The following is a 22133-nucleotide window of genomic DNA, read 5'->3' as shown; positions in this document are numbered from 1 at the left end:
TGGTTTTACACAGTTCTCCTCAAAGCTACACATGTACAGCGGGACATGTACAGCCTTTTCATTCAGCTGACTTGTCTAAAGGCTTCAAAGCACTTCTCACAAACACTCAGAAAGTTTCCACATCAGTCCAGCTGTCAGGTCTGTGCTCTGGCTTCGAGGCACACAGACACTAGATTTCAACCTCATTTCATCTTCTGTTAAGTTCTGATCTCAGGCTGTCTGGATCAAATCTCATTTCTGTTCCAGACTCAGAACCAAACATGCAGAAGCTGGTTTTATCTTTTATGCACCAAATGTCTACAACCAACGACCTGAAAACTGGAATTTGGCTTCATGTTAAGAGAACAGGACATTTTACCAGCAGTGCTTTTACTCATAACAGAGAATCTGATTTTATAAACTGAGAAATGTTAGTTGTACACATTTTCTGGAGTTTTCCAACCTCTGAAAATAATGTTTATTCTGTTTAAGATGAAAAAGATGAAAACATGAAGCAGAAACATCAGTATGGAGAGAGATCTTTAATGAACGGTGGTTCAGTGACACTGGTTTCATTGCAGAGTTGAAATAAAGGCTGTTTGTTGAAATGTATGTTTGATCCTTTTGACAGAATGAAAGCAGTTCGACGATCTCACATGGAGTCGTGTAAGAGGACGGTGGTAGCAGTAATGTGAGACGCCCAGTGTGTGTGTGTGTGTGTGTGTGTGTGTGTGTGTGTTAACTGACATGTCGGTGTGCATCTTTCCCTGAAGCCTTTGTATGTGACTAATGCTGCGTCATGAGATTCTAGAGTTACACAAAGACACAAACACACAAACACACACACACCCGGACCCAGAGGACAGACCAGACCCCTCGGAGCTGCGCTGTGAGACCGACCGCTGGAGGAAACGTTAAATTGGAGCCATGCTGTGATATTTATGCTCCGGTAGGTTTAATAACCGTAACACTGCCTGTTCTCCCTGAATAGATACTTCTGTAGCATGTGATTCTGTTAAATAGTCTACAAAGTGGGTAAGAAGATGTATCCCTTTATCACACTCGGTTTGCTTCATTTGTCATCCTTACAAAGGCTAAGTGTGTTGACATGTTGTGTATGTTTGTGTGTGAGGAGGAGCTGTGTTGAACCTGAGAGGCGTCAGATCAGGTTTCTCCTCCAGCAGCAGAGCCGTCGACACGACGACCAAATAATACTGAAAAGCTGATGCTTTCCTTAGATTCACATCATAAAAACTGACAGCTTTCGAAATAATTTAGATAAAACTTCATATGTTGTGTAATGTATTAATATTATTTCAAAGTGTCTTCTGTTGATTTCCCATGACGCCTCAATGATGACGTATAAAACATAAACATGCCTGAAAACCTTCAGATTATGTATTTTATTTCGATTCTGGAGATAAAGAATGACGTTCTCTGCTGTTTTCAGAGTTCTAACAGATGATTTCTGCCTGATTCCAGCACTGTGTCGGGTTGTCAGCTGGGTCACTTCCTGTTTCAGCTGCTCTGAGAAGGACAGGATGCCCGGAGGCCCAGACCAGTGTGGAGGTACAGGATGAAGAAATGAGCATTTCACTGAAAAATACTGAATAGCGGTCATGGAGAAGCTGCTCTCTTGTCTGTGCAGGGCGGCCGAACGTGTGGACGGTTTCCAACCATGCAGTCCCATCCAGCCAAAAACCTCCATAAGCAGCAGGTCAAAGGTCAGGGTCCGAGCTGCTCTCTGCGCTTGTTTTAATGACGACTCGTCTGAAAAGTCCTCGTTGGGAAGGTGGATGAAGTCTGACGGCTGACAAGCGCAGCAGTGAGTCTGTCTGAAGCGTGCAGCACTTCAGCGATCTCTTCTTCTTCTTCATTAAAAACCGTCCTGCTCATCACCAAACTGTGTCAGTGATTACTGGACCTGAGAGGGAAACTGGCAAGTTCAAAAGGTTATGCTTCTTTTTTGTAAACTAAAAAAGTGTAAAAATGTCAAAAAATAGAATATCTTCGCGATTAAAAACTGTCCATGTTGGGTTTATGTCTCACTGGAGGAGTTAAATCTTTTTAAAATCAATATTCAGAGCTGCTAACTTCATGTAAAGTGTTGTTTATTCTCAGGGTTTCAAAGTGAAAGCTGTTCAAAGTTCAGTGTGAGTACATCCCACTGAGGATTCAAACCCATGAACTTTCCCTGTGAGCCGACGGTGTGAACCACTTCAACCCCCCGTGCAGGGTCAGCTTTATTCAGATCTTCCAATAAAGCATGAGAGCTGTGACATTTCGCAATAACTGTTAGAATCAGGCACTTTTCCAGAGCAAACAGGGGAACTTTTAAAGCACAGGTTTAGTGGTTTGCTATTTGAAATTGTAAAAGTCCCACAACAGCGGTGCTGATTTAACATGTCACACACAGAAGGAGAAATAAGGATGCTGTCAAATATCATCACAATGTGACTGTAACTTCTACAAAAATCTGAAATCAGAAAAAATACAAACATGAGATAAAGCAGTCACAATGGAGTTCTGCAAAATGATCACATTTCTATCACTGGCTTTGTAAATAAAAAAAAAAAACACTATCATAATGAACCCAGACCAAATCATCGACGGTCTTCAAACAAAAATGAGTCACAGGACTTATAGAAAGGTGGAAAAATCCTAAAATACCATGAAATCAGAAGCAAAATGTTGAATATGTGATCAGGCGGATCTGCGTGCAATACCACCGTCTGCCGCCAGGTGGTGCTGTGTCTCTTTAAACCGGTTTATCAGGGAGCAAAGTGAAGCAGCAGGTGGATTAAAGACAACAAGAACACACTAAATTCATTTATTAACAGAAAACATGTGTTGGGGTTAAAGTAAAGTCACATACAGTTTATTCAGAGTATTTTAGAACAATAGAATAGAGGTGAACTTCTTTTAATCACCTTTAAAATATGTTGAGAGATACTGTCATAATGCATAAATTGGAGGTAATAATCAGCTGACATACCTTTTCTAAATAGAGGCGGAGACAGTGTAAATGGCTCAGTTGAAACTAAAGCAGATTAAAAATATAATGAAGCTGAGATACAGCCAGACAGGATACATCAAAGCTTTAAAAGCCAATAGAACTGGACAGAAATGTCACTGATTCTACTTCACAAATAGTAAAAAAATTCAAGATAATGCGCAGTTTTGGTCTAGGCCCCAAACTACAGAAAAAATATTTGTTGTTTTTACTGCTTGTACTGTTTAAGTTGATTATAGTGACAATTCACAAAATACTAAATGGATAAAAATGACTGAATCAAATAGAGCGATCAGTACAGTTAAAGACGACACAAACCTGCTGAAATGCCTGAAAACTGAAAGGTTTGTCAAGTTTCTGTAAAGAAAACATTATTATCTGCTCAGGTTTTCCACTAAACAATATTTTGTTTTAATACCTTTATCTTAATAAAGTGTTTCATAGTGCCTTTCCTAATCGCTTTGTTAGATGAATGTATTCATCCTGACCGGTAAAGATTCTTGTTTTCATCATGTTTCCTTGTGGTTTCCATCAGGTCGGGTGCAGGGGAATAAACCTCAGCAGACTGCAATATCATATTTATTTATAGAAGAAAGCACGGGTGTATTTACATTCACATGTACAGCAGATTACAATACAAATGTACAAGAAGAGAAATAATCCAAAATATCCATGTGTTCACAGACGGAGACGCACTGAGAGCAGACTTTATATTTATACATGAAGACCCAGAATACAAACATTAACATCTTCCGGGGGGGTTAAAGTCCGCGTGGCCGCCGTCACGTCGCCCCGCAGAGCATCTTCCTCTTCCTCTACGCTTCTAATCTAAAGTGCAACGTCAATGAGCGCGGCAGCGTGCGCGCGCCATCATAGCACCATGGTGGGGATGTGGTGCACGAGGGGCATCTGGTGGGGCAGGGGGGGCATCTGCGGCGGCGGGGGCGGCGGGGGAGGGGGGGACACGCGGGGGGCCACCGCGCCCGCGCCCGCGCCCGCGCCGTTCACCGGCTTGTGGCGCGCGCTCTTCTGGTGCGCCCTCAGGCCCGCCAGCTGCGAGTACGCGCTCTGGCACACGTGGCACTTGTAGGGCCGCTCGCCGGTGTGCAGGCGCACGTGGTTGCGCAGCGTGGACGACTGGCTGAAGCGGCGGTTGCAGAAGCGGCAGACGAACGGCTTGTCCAGCGTGTGGATGCGCATGTGCGAGCGCAGGTTGCTGCGCGAGTTGAAGCCGCGGTGGCAGATGACGCAGCGCATGCGCCCCGCGGTGGTGGGCGCGTGAGCGGCGGAGGAGGAGGAGGAGGAGGAAGAGGAGGAGGAGGAGGGGGAGCAGGAGGAGGAGCCGTCACAGGAGTGGGGGTCATCTGGGGAGAGGAGGAGGAGGAGGAGGAGGAAGAGGGTTAGAGCGGCGGAGCTCCTCCAAATGATCGACTCACTTTTTTAATAAAAACACAGACGTGACAAACTGCGGTACATAAATAGACATAAAAACCTAATGAGATAAAGCACAAACAGTAATGAACCGGTAAAATAATGACCTTTAAACTAAAGTTCTAAACTTTTTCTTGATCAAAAGGTGAATTTTTTTGGTAAAACCAAACAATTACGGCAGAAAATGACTCCAATCTCCACATAAAGTCAATTTTAATGAAACTCCTGTCTCAAAATACAGAGAAATGTCCACAAATCTTCTCCTCTGGCTGTTTCACAGTCTGCATCTTTTTCCAAACTCCTGCTGACAGCATGGCTTTAAAGCTGATGCTAGCTAGCTGGCATTCATAGCAGCGTCACTGACAGCTCGGCTCAGGTCTCCGTGTTGGTCTTATGTCCAAAACTGTTAAGGAAATCATCGTTTTCTCTGAAATGTTCACCATTTTCTCAGTGGTGGTTTGACCAGACTGGAACCTCTTCTGGGCTGGTTTTGACCCACGGACCTTATGTTTGGCACCTCTGTTTTAAATCTGTTGTTTGCAGAAAAACCTCTGAGACTTAAAATTCAGCATTACTGAACTAATTGTATGAAAATGTGCTTTAATTTTCTATTTTGTTCCCATAAATATTGATTTAAATGAAATTAAACTGGTGGTGAAAATACATGAACTTCATTCACCAGCTGACGGTGGTGGAATATGTTGATGAAAGAGGAAAAATGTGAAATCTTTTTTCCAAAATGAAACGTTAACGTTGCAGGATGTGTCGTTTTTACGCCGTAAATGTGTAAATCTGCCTCCTACTGTAAACTGATGCAATCACATCCGTTTTATCAGGATTGTTATAATCACCACTGAAGAGAATATTTCATTCTAAATGCATAAACTGGCCTTTAAAGTGTCAAAATCCTGGAAACGATTGAATTTGAGCAGGCTGGAAGTTGTTGGAGTCATTTTGTTTTCAGCATTAAACACAGAATAAATGTTTTTTGTTGTTTTCTCACCATTTCTGATCTTCTTCTGGTGTTCTTCGTCCACACCGGGAACTCCAGGGATTCCCAGGAAGGTGTTGTGAGTGTTTCCGTACCAGACGAGAAGCTCCTGGTCCGGCGGGATTGTCTAGAAGAAGAAGATGGAACTTATTCGACATTTAATTCTTTTATTTTTTAGGAATAATGACAAGCCGGAGATCGAGGAGTGAAATTCCGCTCCATATGGATCCTGTTTTTAGTGAATTTGCTTCTTGAACGTGTGAAAGCATGATGGTGAGAGGCTGAGATGTTTTTGCTTCTGTCCACTGAAATCATTTGCAGCTCTGTTACTATTCCACCAAGCTCCTGTTTACTGAGGAGGCCTTCCTCCTGAAGGAAACACCAGTCATCAATCCTTCACCTGTAATCAGGTTTCTTGTTGCATTTTCATCCAGTTTGAGGTACTTCAGGTGTAGATCTGCTTCAGGCAGAGTTTAAACTGCATTTTGTGGTTTCTAGATCAGTTTCTGTTCCTTAATCTTTATTTTCGTGACGGGCTGTGGTATAACCGACGACAGATGATGAAGAAAAAAATTAAAAAGAGAATGAATTAATGAATTAATGAATGAATTATGCCTTTATTAGAAAAAAAAATCAGAACTGTTATATTAACAATCATTCCCAATTTAAAGTTTTAACTGTCTGTTTCTCTGAATGACGGTTCCACCCAGAGGCGCGTGCTTTGAGCAGCAGGTGGCGCTGCTCTGCAGGACATCTGCACGCGGACGCGCTCGCGCGCTCACCTCCACGGCCTTGTAGAAGATGCTGCTCCCGATCTGGACCACCTCCAGGTTCTGCTCCTGCTCGTTCCGGGCGCACTTGATGTAGGTCATCCAGCTGCGCTGGTCCTCCTGGCTGGCGTCGATGAAGTAGCGCACGGTGCCGTCCTCGTTGAACACCTGAGCGCGCGCGAAACCACGTTTAAAATATGCCTTCAGACAGCAGGGGTCGTGTCTGCTGTGAGTCCAGAGTCTCCTCACCTCCCACATGAGGTTGTTGTTCTTGAAGATGTCCACGTGCTCGGGGGACAGCAGTCTCCCGGTGAAGGGGCCCATCTCGGTCCCGGCCTTGATCCAGGTCTTGGAGAAGATTCCCAGACCTTCTCCCGGGATGGAGCTCTGCGCGATGATCACCTCGCTGGGAAGCACCAGGCTGGACAGCTTCTGCACCTCTGCCGAGAGAGAAAACAGACGTTACGCTGAAAAGTAATATCTCTGGGGGAGTTTTACGCGCAGGCTGCGCGTAAATCCGGATTTCGGATAAAAGGGAAAGTTTGCGGTCAGAGATGTTGAGCAGGGCGACTGGAGTCCAAAGCTTCTCATGAAACGGGATGGCTGGAAAAGGCCTGAAAGCGGCAAATGAACTGGATCTTATTTTAGTCACGAAATATTAAGCTACACCTGATCCTCCGTTTAATTCGATTATCTGGCTGAATTGAAGGTTTTTGTTGTGCAAAAAGCCCCTCGGAAAGCATTTTCATCCCCAGCAGAAAGAAGGGGGGAAAGAAAAAAAATCTTTAATGTCAAAATCAAAGATTTTTTTTTTTTATTTTTTCGGCCTGTGAAAAAAAGCCGAGCAGAGGTTAAACGGTCCTCTTTTGCTCGAGGTCCAGCAATTTGTCATGCTTCAGATGTGATATTCATTAAAGTTTACTGGAAAAGAAACGGCTAATTCCAAATTCATTATCCTTTTAAGAACTTTGTAGCAATAAATTTGCGCTGAATGAGACGAGGACTTGTTTAAAAGACTCAGGAATTTCTGCAACAAAAAAATGGAAAGGCGATTAGATGGTTGACATGCAATGAATAGCATTAGATTTAGCCTTCACGGCGCATTATGCGAGGAACAGCAAATCTTTTAAGGAGAGAGAAAGAGAAAAGCCCCGGAGCCCCATAGCTGCCAAGAGAGGAAAAGAGACTGTCCGGAGATTGATGAATGTGGGATAAAAAAGAAAGAAAGAGAAAACCCGGGACATCTGAAAGAAAGGGAACCTTTCTCCGGCCGAGGTTTAAGTGGAAACTTTCCCAGGTCAAGCACAAAGTTAACCAAATGAATTTAACGCCCCGCGCCGCTCAATCAGCCGCAGTTACACGAATAACGAGGCTCCGAACGCGACGTCCCGGAGCTGCGCGAGGGCTCACGCGAGAAATGGGTCGAAATAAAAAGTGGAAAAGAAAAGAAGAAATTAAGGAAAACGAAAAAAAAAGACGATGAGGAGGAAAAATGAAAACGGGCGGAAATAAAAACGTTTTAAAATTTGGAAATGGGGAAAAAAGAACGCAAAATAAGAAAGAAAATATTATAATTACTCAAATATATTTTATTTTGTTTGAAAGGTAAATTTCATCTTTAATGACAATGTGCTGGGATGAGAGCAGCGCGCCCTTCACGCGCACAGCTTCACGAAAACTTCCAAACTTGAGCCAAGAAACACTCCGCATTTTAGGATTTTTCTCAAACAAGTGAAAAACCAGCAGCGGGACTCTGCGCCTACCTCCAGCGAAGGACTGGGCCAGCACCTCCGCGGTGAAGGCGGTCTTGGGGTTGCAGCCGGTGCCGGCGCCGCCGCCGGTACCGGCGCTCTGCCGCTCCTCCGCCAGGTGTTCCCCCAGCACGTTCCTCCACCTGCCGTACAGGAAGCTGTGCAGGATGTCCGACGTGATCACGTCCGACAGCGCGCGGCCCGGACACTTAAATCCAGACTTGAGGGCCAGAGCGTCGGCGGGAAGCACGGAGCCCATGGTGCCAAAAAGAAGAAGACCTCCAGAAAACTGCGGCGCCGCTGCAAGTGGAAGCAGAAAGTGGGCACACACACACGCTCACACGCGCAGAGGGAGCTGCTCCGCTCTCCTCCAAACTGTGCCGGTGAAGCTGCCGTGCGCGGCTGAGGGGGTCTCTTTATATAAGTGGCTGCGTGACCCCTGTCTAATTACTTATTAATGACACACCCCTCGCGGCGTGGACCTGCCCGCCGCGCGGCGACGAACCAGCAGACATGAAGGGAGAGAGGGGGGCAGGGGGAGGCGGGGGCGGCTGGGAGTGTGCAAACTTTATTTTAGCAATTATCTGCACTTAACTCTGAATATCTTGGCTCCGAATTTCAATCCCACGGCGACTATTTTTTGTGTTTTTTTTAGGATTGAAAACCGGGGATAGATACGTGCGTAAAAGCGCAGGTTGTGAAACGAATGGATCGCTTCTCATCCATATTCTGTCCCGTTTAATCCACCGCGGGGATGCTGAGCGCTGGAGCCGAGCCCAACGCAGGACACCGAGCGCAGCGCCGATCCATCAAACGCACGCAGGGACAACATGCAAACTCCGCAAACGAATGATCTCAGGGGCGCATTCAGACCCTGACCGGTGCTGTTTGTGTAGAGTTTATGGATTGTGTGATCTTTTACAGACATCTAGTGATTTTCCTCCTATTCATAGAACATTTTCAGTCATTTTTACAGAACATTATTTATAGTTTAGTGCGATGGATTTGTGGGGATTTTCCAGAACTACACAAGTAAAAATGTTTGAATACAGTTTTCTAAATCCCTGGGCATGAAAGTTGCGAGTATCTCGAGTGGCTTCTGACTTATTTGTTCGTTTTTAGACCAAAGAAACGGGAAAGTTTCCAATAATCTGCGGCTGAAACGTGCGTAAAGGCGCACGAAGGTCGTAAAAACAAATAGCTGAAGGTGACTCGTCCATTCTCTCTAAAGATTAATCACTAAGGGAGCCCAGAAGTCTCTGTGAACATCCAAACAAATTACAGGCACCAATTCACCTCAAATCCTCGCTTTTTTCTTTCTTTTCTTTTTTTTTGGACGGTAAATTTACGCACGCTGTAATTCAAACCCACTGTTTCTGACAAGTTAATTCTAAAAAGGATGAAATAAATAAATTAAATCAGTTAAAAGAAGCCGTTTTGCTGCAGCAGAAGTGGGTCATTGAGTCTGGGAGTTGCGGGTTTATTTTTTTCTCATGCATTTCGTATTCATGCGCCGCTAATATTAATTTTTTTGTGAGGAGTTAGCGCGGGAATCACCAAATAATGGAAACAAGCAGGTTTTTTTCTTACTTTGCAGCTTTGTTCACATGCAAAAAAAAAAGAAAGAAAAAAGAAAGAAAAAAAGAAAAAGAAATGCAAAGCTGCTTTGACGTGCTGCACTTTTTCAAGCCCTTGTTGAGGTAAGCGGTTTAATATTCATGGCTGTTCGGAGCCCCCGCGGCATTGTGGCCACGTTTAGATGAGTATATATACGGCCCTTTTCTTCGCCGGCTCCTCTCTGTTTTTTCCTCTCTCGCCTATTTTTCGGGCTTGATGGACTGCGGCTAAATGGGCAGTTTTCCTTCTTTTCCAGCAGAGAGGACATCTTTATTCCATCCCCGGCTCACAGGTTTCCCATTCAGCGCCCCTCCAAGTAATGTCAGGGCCCTGAAAAGTGCTGCAAATCAATCTTTCATGGTGTTTTGAGGGCAATTTGACATCCATGCACTCCTCTTTTCACTGCTGCAACTACAAGGGGATTGTCCGAGAAAAACCGGCCAAGTTGCTGCTCTCCTTCTCTCTCTCTCTCTCTCTTTCTTTTTCCCCCTCTTTCTCCGGACCAGCGCTGCGCTGCGCAGTCAGACGGAGAAAGAAGATATGGCTCGTAAACACAATAGCGGAGAGTGTGTTTCTTTAATTTTTTCCTCTCTCCCCCCTCTCTCCCCCCCCAAGAGCAGCAGAGATAGTGAAAAGGAAAAGGTGAGTGACAGGGCACGAAAAAAGATTACTGTGAAACAGCTGCTTTTTATGAGCGGGCCCCTCCTACGTTTGTCTCCTTTTCCCAGATGAAATTTCTGCGCTCTTTCAATGCGACTCTTTCTCATCTAGATTGATTTACATTTATAGCATTCAGCGCACAAATCCGAGGTAAATGGCGGGGACAGGGGGGTGGGCCGCGCCTTTATTAAAGAGGAATTAAATGAATTGAATTGGGGTAACGCATGGATTTGATTTGCTTATTTATGCATTAACCTATGGCATTATGCGGAGCTGGTAAAGCCGCGGGCATGTCAGCCGCGGCGAATCATCCCGCTTAGCCGTTCCATTGTAAAACAATTTAAGCTTTTATTCTGTCCATTTAAAGCTTATCAATTTAATGTGGATGATTGACAATTATTGCACAAAGACTGCGGTAATTGTTGGATTTCAAAGAGCTGGTGGGAAACCTATCAAAGAAAAGCGTTTGTTTGCGGGTAAATGGGAGAGTTTTACGCTCATCAGGAGAGAAGACACGTATTTAGAACAGACGCAAACATTTAAATGAATAAATAAGTGCGCATTTATTCAAAGCGGGGATTACTTTTTCACGTTTCTCATTCTAAAGAGCGTCGTTTTTTTAATTCTTTGGTGCGCGATAATGAAAAGGCGCGGAGTGGGGGGGGGGGGGGGGTGGGGTGATAATAATAATAATAAAACTACTTAAAAATGTCTAAGTAATCTTTTTAGGCCTGTCGCAGAAAATCACACACACACAGACACACACACACACAGACACACACACACACGGACTTTGTTGCGGGGAGCGGCTGCGGTCGGTGCGCGCAGCGGGGGCGCCGCGGCGGCGCGCGGTCCCCAGGGAGGCCCCGCGTCGCCCCGCTCCGTCATTAAAAACAGATTAAGGTGCTGCCGCAGTGTGCAGGATGCCGCAGATCGGCTTATCTGTTGCAAAGGTGAGAGGAGGCGCAGCCCCGCCCCCCCGCACGGGACGGCCGGGGGGTGGAGGGGGGCTGGGGGCGGGGGGGGGGGGGGGGGGGGCGGAGGCCGGGACACCTGCTGCAGGAGGTGGAGGTGCGTGTGGGTCTGAATCCACACAGCAAGGAAACGGGTTAAAAACGTCCCAAAGCAAAAATAATGAGTTAAAAAAAGAGGGTTCAATCAATTTAATGGGAAAAAATCAACACAAGAATAAATAAATAAATAAATGCAACACGCGCGAGCATTTCTGAGAAGAATCCTGATTCTGAAGGACAGTTAGAAAAGTAATGCGATGTTATCAAACAGAGCTGTTTGCTGCTGTTTCTTCTTTTACTGTTAATAAAGGAGAAAATTCAACCACGTTTTAAAAATATGAAGAAAAAAACGAGAAAATCTAGAAATTTGACATTTTCCGAATAAACACTAAAATATCAATGAGTGAATGAATGAAGGAGAGGTCATAGGTCCGCGCGCGCGCGCGCGCACACACACACGCGCGCACACACACACACACACACACACACACACACACACACACACACACACACACACACACACACACACACACACACACACACACACACACACACACACACACACACACACACACACACACACACACACACACACACACACACACACACACACACCAAACGCCAACAAAACACTGCTCCCTTTAACGGACCGATCTCAGATTATCTGTAAACTCTTAACAACCCAGAATAACAAAACCAAACACAGAAGTAAAAAAAAAAAAAAAAAAAAAAGACAAAATGTCTGAGGAACATGTGACGATGAAGAACACCGCCAGCATTACTTCAAATAAAGGGAAAAAATTGACACCAAAATAAAACGGTAAAAATTGTCCATCAGATTTAATGATGCAGATTTTAATTCCAGTAAATCCGGTGAAATAACAGCGAGTCTCCCAGACGCTTATTCTGGAATTTCTGAATGATTTGGGTCTGCCTGAGGTCAAAAAACATGACTGTTACTGAGGAGAGGAGACAACATCCTGAATATGAAGTTATTTTTTCTTTATAGACATCCTTAAAAAAATAAAAATAAAAAAAATAAACGATTTTCACCGCAGATCCTGTATCTTCTATTTCTTGCACGGGGTTGATTTTGTTCTTAATTTTTTTTTTCATTTTGTTATTTCTATGTGAAATAAAGCTTTAGAAGAGAAAAATACAATACTGACTGTTTGAAATACATCAAAATATCAAAATACTCAGCCGATCAATTGAAACTCATGAATGCAATGAAGGAAAATCAAATCAGTTTTTTAATGAAATCATTAATAGAAACATGAACTGGCGCCATTCAGAGACCTTCACACCTGTTCCTGAAACGAGCTTTAAAATGGATTATTTGTGTTCATTTATAACTTTGATCAGGAAATGATCAAAGAGCTGGAGAGGAGAACCTGACTGGAGAACATGAGGAGACTTTAGTCTGCTCTGCACCTGCTCCTCTTCCTCCTCACCTCCTGGAGGAGAACCTGCAGGCAGCAGCAGGATCAGCATCAAGAGCTGCACTGCAGCAAAGCCCGGACTCGAACAGGGGGACTGGACAGGGGGCTGGACAGGTCTGCAGCCAGCAGCTTCCTGCTGAAGTTAGACAAAGCTGGAGGAGGAGGAGGAGGAAGAGGAGGAAGAGGAGGAGGAGGAAGAGGAGGAGGAGGAGGAGGAGCGCCTGAAGGAGCAGCAGGTTGAGATTCTTCTGATGAGATGATTAACATCACAATCTTCTAATATAAAAGAACGTTTTTTTTTCTTTCAAGCTTAAAGACAAAAAAATCTTAAAACATTCAGATTTTCAGTTTGTTTTATTCTGACTGAATCTCAAATAAATGAAAGTTTCAGTTTAAACTTGGAGAAAGATTAACTTCTCTATTCTTCCCTCTGTAGTGTAGGAAGTAATTTAATAAAAACTGACACTCAATCATGACTTCTGGTGAAAACATCACAACTTTTGAAATATTCTAACAGCTCGAGAAACTTTCAAATTAAAAGCACAAAGTCAAGCAGAGAAAGTCGACATGTAAAAGTCAGATATATGGAAGTTCCAGGGCTGTTCTTTAAAAGCCAACAATAACTCACCTTATGATGAGCTGCTGGAATAATTACATCCTTTTTACAAACTAAAATAAACTGAAAGAAATTTAAAAGACTTTTTTACACCTTCTATGCAAAACTTTCAGTGAATCTCAACTTCTCTCTTCTCTTCTCATTTTATTTTTTCTTTGTGGATGAAAATGAGAGAAAACATCACTTCTTCTAAAACACTGAGACACTGGAGCTTTTTATTTGGTTTAAGCTAAAAGAATAAAACAGAAAAGGGTAAACAGAAGAAGAAAATTCTGTGAATATGGGAAAAATGTGTTGAGGGAAATTTCACTTGTGTAGACTTTGTCACCAGATTAAAACATTCAAGCCTTCTGATCATATTCAGGAACTTTAATTTCTTTTTTTCAATCCTACATAATGAGAAAATGAAGGAAATGTGAGAATATTGAGTTAATTATTGCTAGAAATAAATTTTCAGGTATAAAAAAAAAAGCACAAACCTCGTTGTTTGAAAGCTTCTCAAAACAAGGTTTTGCAAAAAGTGCCTCATATCAAGTCTAAATACTTCTATTGAATCAATGTATCCTGGTAAACAGCACATCTTACTGGAGGATCCTCAGAACCAATCAGAACTGTCTGGTTCCAGCTCGTGACTGGGCAGTCATAATGTCAATCAACGTGGGAACGTGTTTGCGTGATGACGTATCATGTCGAGTCGCCAACTCTGTGCGCGCTCCGGTTTCGAGCCGCGCATGCGCAGAGCATTGTTTAGGAAGTGACATGCAGCGGGAGCTATCAGTGGCTAGCCACAAAAAAAGAACATTGAGATGGCAGAGGAGAGAAGAGAGGCCACAGAAAAGAAGGCAAAACGCGTGTTTTACTGGGAGATTCCTTTACCAGGCGGCGGACATTCAAAGCACAAAGGGATTTAGGACTGATCAGGACGAGGGGAAGTTTCTGCTGGACAGGTGACCTGCTGATGATCCCATTCAGACGTGTTTCTGTTGCATAAACACGTAAGAATCTACTTTACGGATCGAATTCTTATGTATGATTGGAAGAAGAGTCCGACATGACTACAAATGTGTTTTAATCCTCTGCGGAAAGACGATGCTGCAGCTGCGCGGATGTAAACAAACTGACTTGCGGCTGACGTGCGCGCTCCCGACCGTCCTCATGCGGAGGGAGCCGCGCATGCGCAGTGCTCCAAAACTGGCAAATAGGTCATGTTGTACGAAATCGGCGGAGAATCCTCGAATATGCCTTTAACTGAAACTGGAGGTTATCTTTGAAATAATGAAGTCAAGTTTGAGGTTAAGTGTAGTGACGACTTTGCACCCGACACACTTTGCTGTGATTCGTAGTTTTAAAACGAGCAACAGTATCTTCAGATCAACTTTTTTTTTTAAAGTAGAAATAGAGATGTAGGTGATTTCACTCAGTTTTTTGCCACTTTTCAGGAGAGACGGTGGTTCAGTTGTGCTGGAATAGAGCAACTAAAGTTTACAACATCCTTCAACACAAATCAGACTTTACTGAGGAGCTTTAAGGGTTAAAGGTTCCCTTTAAATGCAGAACCCTCAAGCACATTGGACAGCAGGGGTGTCCAACATAATGCCCGTGGTCCAAAAAGTGGACCGCAAGAGACTCCAATCTGGACAAACCATAAAGCAAATGGTCAAACTTAAAAAAAAAAAGTTAAACGGTGGAAAAAACCCTGCACTTGAGAGAGCAGCGCTGCTTTAGCATTAGCCTCAAAGCCATGCCAGCAGAAATACCCAGAATGCAACAGCTGGAAAAGTTTTGACATAGTTTGTGGAAGGTTTGATTTAAACTGGCTTATGTTGAGACTGTTAGACCAAAAACAGTGAAAATCTGTACATCTTTATAATTTACATGAAGAAAAACCTTGAAAGCTTAAATTTAGAGGTGATATTTTATCGCTCTGGACTATCTGGACTGTGTGTGACAGAGTCTCGTCGGGTGTGGAGGGTGTGAAACGTGCTGCGCTTAACATTAAAAACTTAACCAGAGTAGAACTCGACCACAAGTGAGGCTTGCGGAAAATTTATTGGGAATTTGAGAACTGGCAATAGACTATAGAAAATATAGACTTTCTGCTTATAAAACATCGAAAACATACATTTGGCCTAAATCCTCTACGTATCATCTGTTAGTATTTATCCACACACACACATGCACGCACGCACACCCGCGCGCACGCACACACACACACACACACACACACAAATAGAGCTGTGGGAAAGCTTCAAACTCACGTTTTTATCAGAGTACAACAAAAGACATCCAAACGTTTCTAAAGTCCGTCCAACAGAAAATCAGCTTAACGAGTACACAATCAAGGTAGTCTGGATGTTTTTAATACAAGGTTAACTGTACACAGAACGGGAGGCGAAAACAAACACCATAATTAGACATCTTCAAATTATATCCCTTTTCATTAAGAAATGACGTTAATACCAGAATCATTTTCCATAAAGATGCATCATTTATAGCATTTATATTAGATCACACAAGGAAATAAAAAAAAAAAAAATTAATTAAAAAGGATATTAGCATTGGACTGAGTCCGGCGCCGCCCCGCGAGGACCCGGGGCGGCGGAGAAAACTGGGAGGTACCAAATAAGACCGTTTCTCTCTCTCTCTCTCGCTCGATTTTCTTCTCTCGTGTTGATCATAATACTTAAAACATAAAAATACTACATCAATTATTACACAGGTACGAATTACAGAAGCTTAGCAGTCTTGAATAACCGACCGAGACACGGAACACGCGGAACGAAAGGAAAAAAAGAAGAAGAAATCTACCACTTGTTTTTTTTTTCTTCATAACAAGATGCAACATCAAATTTCAAATCACACATTCACAATCTTTGAACATTTTTCAGTATGAAAACAGGAAAAAAAAAAAAAAAAAAAGAGGGACAATTTTCCTGCAACACCGATCGCGGGAAAACCTTTCATATAAGTGTATTTATATATATATGAAACATTATTTTAAATTAACAGTCAAATATGAGCATATATACATAGTTTTACAAGGTAGCAAAGGCAAAACAAAGCTAGTTGCAACATCCCCCTAAATCCTATCATCTCATATCACTGTAATAAATTATCCATGACATTTTCATTGGAAGAAGAAGAAAAAAAAAATCAGCTTAAAACTACAAGTTAAAAATATTAGAGAACCCATCTTTGTTTCAAAAGTGAAATAAGATATTGCACCTTTCATTTTAAACCAGAGCACAATAAAATGACAATGAAAAAACAGCATACAATGCACAAGAGGAATTAAATTAGAAACTATTGCCACTGGCTGACGTGAATCTGGTAGTTTTAAACCTTGTAACAAAGAAAAAAAAATACATTTCCTGTAACAAAACATCACAGTTTCATTTCACTGAATTATGTAAAAGGAAAAAAAAAAAAAAAAAAAACGCTTTTTAAACATCTTATGACATGACAAAAAAAAAAAAAAACCCAACAAAAAACAAAGACGTATTCAAGACTGCTAAGCGCATAATCATGGTTTCATTTCGACAGAACTAGAAAAAATAGATCATATTGCCTTTTGAAATGTTACAACTCTCGGGTTCATTTTGGCGGTTACAATCTGAGTCAGAACAGGAAATATAGAAAAAACCAAAAAACAAAACGAAGCAGCTCTATCTCAAGTCCGAAAAGGGATCCCAGATACTGTCTATCCAAAATAACAGTGTACATAAGCATTTAGTAACAAATAAATGTTTCCTGATTTTTTTTTTTTAGAAATATTACTTTATCATATAAGTCATTCTACAGCTAGTGTTTCTCACTAAGAAAAAAAGTCTTCAAGGCGTTGTAAATCTAGAGCAGCCCTCCGGTGGAAGGCTCGTTTTCATCCTCAGTGATTCAAGTCTGCGGCCGCCGGGCGTCTTCTCTAATGATCCTGCGGGGCAGAGACAGTCGTTTACAGTGTGGCTCACCCGACAGACAGGCGCACGACACACCGACACCCACCGGACCGCCACCGGACCGCCACCGGACCGCCACCCGCCGCTTCCGGAAAAACCCAAACTCACTACACACGCGCAGAGAAGGCTTCTCCCTGAACCGCCAAGGCACTGCAAGTTCAGTGAATATGGGCGGCGTCATGTTTCCATGACGACAGAGCCTGACTTTGGTTACATCACGTTTCCATGACAACAGTTCGACTAGGAAGACTCATGTTTCCACGACGACAGAGTGCATCGACGTGGGAAAGATCGTGTTTCCACAACAAGCGAGCTTCACGACAGGTAGTGTCACGTTTCCATGACGACAGAGCACGGAGGCCAGTGTGGTGTCATATTTCCATGACAACCTCATGCGACAATGATGTGAAGTTGCGTTGCCATGACAACACAGCACATAACCAGAGCGTCATGTTTCTATGGCGGCAGAGCAGGGTGGTAACGGTAGCGTCTTGTTTCCATGACAACCCGGTCCCCAGGCCCCCCAGGCTCTGCCCTGCTGCTGTTTCCTGCTGCTGCCTGATCAAAACTGATTTCCTCTGAGGAGTTTCAGATCAATACAGCGTCGCCACTGGACAGAGATGCTGCTAGTGACACAATAATCCAGTCCATAGATAAAATAATAACGATCACTACAGGCGGAAGGTCAGTTTAACATCTTATGGACCAACTTGTCGCTCGTGGAGGGTTTTCACCAGAAATGAGCGTCGGCAGAATGAAGATGCGAGTGTGTGCGTGCGTCACCTGAAGGCCCGGGGCTTGTGTCTGCTGAGCGCCCTGGTTGAAGAAGGCCATCGGCTGTCTGTAGAAGTCAACCCAGGCGTTGTAGTCGGGATTGGAGGTCTGCTGAGATCCGGGACCAGCGGTCTGGCCTGAAGGCGAGGCAACAAGAACCAAACAGCTCATCAAGGAAAAATCTGTTCCTGATCAAAGTTTCAGCTGAAAAAAATAATCTTATGATCAGAAATAACGTGTTTTATGTAACTCACCCCAGGCTTTGTTGTATTCGGGAGCATTACTCTGGGCCTGGTTCTGCTGACCTGGAATTAAAATAAAGAACCATTTAAACTCTTAAGAAACTCAAACTCCAGAAATACACAGAAAATATGAGCTGCATGATGTATGGCTGATAGAAGCAGTAACTTCCTGGAGGGTTTCACTCTGCAGCAGTTTAGTGGCGAGATTAGAAGATCTGCTGCGGATGAGGGAGCGCTGAATGAGCTGCAGGGTAAATATTCTTTTGTTCTCCAGCGACACTTGCCTAACTTTTTGTAATACTGCTCCCAGTCCATCTGGCCCGTCTGGGATCCATTGTGACCTGAAAGCAGATAAACGGCCTCGGTGAGAGCGATCGCGGCTTTCTGGACGCCTCATTTCCACCTCCTCCGACAGCCAGGAAGGTGGCGGTTCGCCGCAGGGAGAGTCTGCCGCACTTCCAGAAGAAAACACGCACATGTACAATACGCTTTTTTTTTTTTTTTTTAAATCACTGCATGTAATCATTGAAGGGAGAAGCAGTCATGAAACGTTGGTATAATCAGTGGAAATGATCAAAACAGATTTAAAAAATCCTGTAATAATCACTTAGAATTAAAAAAAATCCTACTTTTATGTAATATGTGATTTGTTCACACAGGCTCATACTTTATGTTTAAATAATATTCTCTTTTGCTGTCTTTATATCTTTATGAGCCAAATAATTGCAATTTTAAGCTCCTCTATTGTCCGAAACAGTTCATGAAGTGAATGATGCTTCAGGACAGGAGGCCACGGGCCTTATGTTTGACCCCCCTGCTTTAGGAGGTTCAACTTCAATATTTCCCCCCAGAGAAATGTCAGGAGGAAACATCCGTTTTCAAGATTTAATGTTTACTGTTTTTGTAAGTAATTTGAATGTGTGCCAAACAGTCTTTTTTCTTTAAATGTAACCGGCTGGTTTTAACCTCAGGCTGGGACTGATCGGACATGTTTACTTTGTCTCACCTCGTCATTTTTATCACTCCACACTAAATGATCTGCTGTGAGACGAAACCTTCAAGTACAGAAGTGACAGGAGATCAACTCCTGTGTTAATTTAAGACTGAAACTGAAAACAGGGGATTTTGCATTCAGCCACAAAACTCTGAACACTGCTGCCGGTTTGTTACCACTCTGTGAAATCAGCTGTTTTAACCTGGATGGCTGAAGTCAGGATTGTATGAACGGGGACTGGAGAGTGGAAAGTGTCGTCATCTCCAATCCAGAACATGCAGTGTGTTAACTTCATGTCTGGAGGAGATGTTAAGGTGATTCATCATCAAACGCCACTTCCTGGTGTAGTTCAGAGTGACGCTCTGGCCCCTCCCACCTGCCTGATCTTCCCCTCTTTGTCAGACCTTTAATGAATCTATTCTCTCTCTCTGATTGGTGGACTTACTGTGGTCCTGCTGTCCTTGAGGTTGCCATATCTGGAAGGTTGTCCCCCACCCTCCAGGCATGAAGGTCTGCGGCCCACTGAAACCAAGACCAGCACCGTCAGTCTCACAGTCTCTACTGCTGCAGGGTTAAAGACAGAGCGGCGGCGGCGGCGGCGGCGCTCACTGCTGGGGAGGAGTGGCTGGTCCTTGGTTGTAGGGATTCATGCTGAAGCTGCTGTTGCCCCCCATGCCTGGACCCTGAAGGGAAGAGGAGGCCAGTCAGAGACCACACTTGTCTTTAAAAAGGGAGCCAACAGGCAAGGTCAGAGGTCAGGGCCGAGCGCTGGTGCACTCCATTAAGTCCATTTGATGGATTCTTCACGTTTAACCTCTGGTGACACCCTGCCGGCCACCGGGACCGGGGCGGCCCGGCTCGCCCCGCTCTGACATGTGCGCTCATGAATATCAGGCCAGACAATGGCTCTGCGGGGCGGGGGGGGGCCGGAGGGGGCCGGAGGGGGGAGGGGCCGGACCACCTACCCCAATCCTCTCATCGATCAGCTGGCGCGCCTTCTCGAGCTGCTGCGGGGTTCCGCGGATGGAGAAGATGCGCACGTTGGGGTCGGTGTTGGGCGGCGGGTTCCTCTGCAGCTCCACGTGGGCGCGCGACTGCTCTTTGATGTTCTTGATGGTTTCCCCACCTGAGGAGGCACAAAACGCTCATTTCAATCAACCCATCGGTCGATGAGCTCTGCGGGATGAAGAAACGCACTGCGGAGCGTCTGCAGCTCTCTGGAACCCGGCCGACGCAGACGCCCCCCCGACCTTTAAACTAAACATTACAGTCGACGCTCAAAGCGACCCGACTTCCACCTCGTTATTAATTCCGAGGGAAACCGTGTGGCGGAGAGCCTGGAACTCAGCGAGCCTCGTCGTCCATACGCTGCGACGTTCTCGTCTCTGAGCCGCGTTATGAAAACCGCGGCATGTGTCCGGCCACATATCCACCATTCTCTGGTAGGGTCCGTGAAAATCGGGAAACAAAAGGAGACATCGACCCCCCCCTCGCCCCCTGCATGGGATGCCAGCTTCCCGACGTGTGGGGAGGGCAGTTACACCAGCAGGGAGAAATGAAACATCGCTGGCAGCAGAAAAGGGGCCGAAATTGAAGCGTATCCTCCTTCTGGGATATCGTTTGTCTCCTTTAGCCTTTTCTTTCCGGACTCGGTGTCGTCCCGTGTGGGGACGCTGGGGGAGCTTCCCGGGGGGGGGGGGGACACACCGGGGCCGTCCCAACATCAATTACACATTTGTTCACTTGTGGCTGACACTGCGATGACCCCGGCTGACCCCGGAATGAAAACGCTCGTCAGAAAGGCCCGCTGCTCCGGTCGGCCGCTCCCCGCTGCCAGCAGACTGCTCACGGGCCATTAAGCCTTTGTCAACCAAATGAAACTTCTGCCTTAATGAAGCCATTATGAGCTCTGCTGGTCAGACGGCAGAGAGCAATGAAGACCCGGCTATTCACTTCATGGACTGGGCCGCGGCGGCCGCAGATAATACGGGCCTTATTAATGGGACTGGTTTAGTGAGCAGGAGAAAAGGAGGCGGACACAAAAGTGCAACTGGTGACGGCATTCAGGCCGAAGCCGGGGGACCGGTTAGCCGCCGCTGGTGGCGCAAAGTAAAACGAGCCCTCCAGGGGCGGAAAGGGACGAAAAACATTAAGCTACACAGCGTCACATGGAGACCACGGTTCTTAGTCTCGCTCTGATCCCATTCCTCTATTTAACTGGAAAAGTTCATCTTCAGCTGGTCTGTTGGGTTTTACTTCAGTCTGACCGTATTTTCTGGACTAAAGAAAACTTGGCGATAAATGGTAAAAGCATAACGAGACCACGTCTGGTAAAATAACAGACCGAGGCTCCGTGTTGACGGCAGAGAAGCTGCTGCTGCGCATGTTCAACCCGTGAACTGGCTGGCATGTCTCCATGGAAACGGCAAAAACCACGCAGTGAGCAGACGTCATTTTCAGAAAGTTACCCTGTTTATGTGAGACTTGTCTGAAACAAACATGCAAAAACGAAGCGTTTTCACTTCAGACTTTGCAGAAACGGGGCAAACGTTACATCAGGGACTGTCTGAAAGGCCGTCAGTTCATTACAATGCATCTAATTTCCACAGTGTTGAAGGAGTAATTAAAACCGACACTGGGTTTAAATGGGTCGATTGAGCTTCAGCGTCTCACTGATGGAGGCTGCGTGGAAAACCAGAAACAACCAGGAAATAAGTGGCAAAGCTACGCCGCTTTTGTGCAACACGTGTAAATATGTTCAACACCATCTGTTTTCATTATCTCTATTTGAAAATATCAAATCTGTGTTTTCATATCTTTGCGGACTGCTAATCTGTCATAAGCTGTAACCCATAATATTCTACTAAATCAAAAACCAGATGAACTG

At 44.5% G+C, this 22133-nt stretch overlaps 2 protein-coding genes and 1 long non-coding RNA gene across 5 annotated transcripts in view; 1 reads left to right on the top strand and 2 right to left on the bottom strand.

The window, feature by feature from the left end:
• Positions 1-737: 737 nt before the first annotated feature.
• Positions 738-2129, top strand: LOC115383224 (uncharacterized). The gene is made up of 3 exons (XR_003930652.1): positions 738-928; positions 1462-1548; positions 1628-2129. It is a non-coding gene; the product is annotated as an uncharacterized LOC115383224 (long non-coding RNA).
• Positions 2130-3809: 1680 nt separating this feature from the next.
• Positions 3810-8199, bottom strand: prdm12a (PR domain containing 12a). The gene is made up of 5 exons (XM_030085336.1): positions 7948-8199; positions 6434-6624; positions 6197-6352; positions 5427-5541; positions 3810-4356 (listed from the first exon to the last, which is right to left on the bottom strand). The coding sequence occupies exons 1-5, from the start codon at positions 8192-8194 to the stop codon at positions 3863-3865; spliced, it is 1203 nt and encodes a 400-aa protein (XP_029941196.1). The 5' UTR covers positions 8195-8199; the 3' UTR covers positions 3810-3862.
• Positions 8200-15546: 7347 nt separating this feature from the next.
• fubp3 (far upstream element (FUSE) binding protein 3) overlaps positions 15547-22133 on the bottom strand; it is a 28348-nt gene continuing 21761 nt past the window's right edge. For 2 of the 3 annotated variants that reach the window (XM_030085305.1, XM_030085307.1), the window contains exons 13-19: positions 20212-20372; positions 19856-19929; positions 19692-19768; positions 18533-18593; positions 18265-18307; positions 18020-18147; positions 15547-17211 (exon numbers count right to left, since the gene is read on the bottom strand). In XM_030085305.1, coding sequence (XP_029941165.1) covers positions 17175-17211; positions 18020-18147; positions 18265-18307; positions 18533-18593; positions 19692-19768; positions 19856-19929; positions 20212-20372 — 581 coding nt within the window. In that variant the 3' untranslated portion in view covers positions 15547-17174. Of the gene's footprint in view, positions 17212-18019; positions 18148-18264; positions 18316-18532; positions 18594-19691; positions 19769-19855; positions 19930-20211; positions 20373-22133 lie in introns of all 3 variants that reach the window. The other variant, XM_030085306.1, reaches the window with a different exon arrangement.

The sequence above is a fragment of the Salarias fasciatus genome, assembly GCF_902148845.1.
Source record: "Salarias fasciatus chromosome 7 unlocalized genomic scaffold, fSalaFa1.1 super_scaffold_4, whole genome shotgun sequence".
Lineage (NCBI taxonomy): Eukaryota > Metazoa > Chordata > Actinopteri > Blenniiformes > Blenniidae > Salarias > Salarias fasciatus.
Note: the sequence above shows the minus strand (reverse complement) of the source record. Positions and strands in the feature narration are given on the sequence as shown.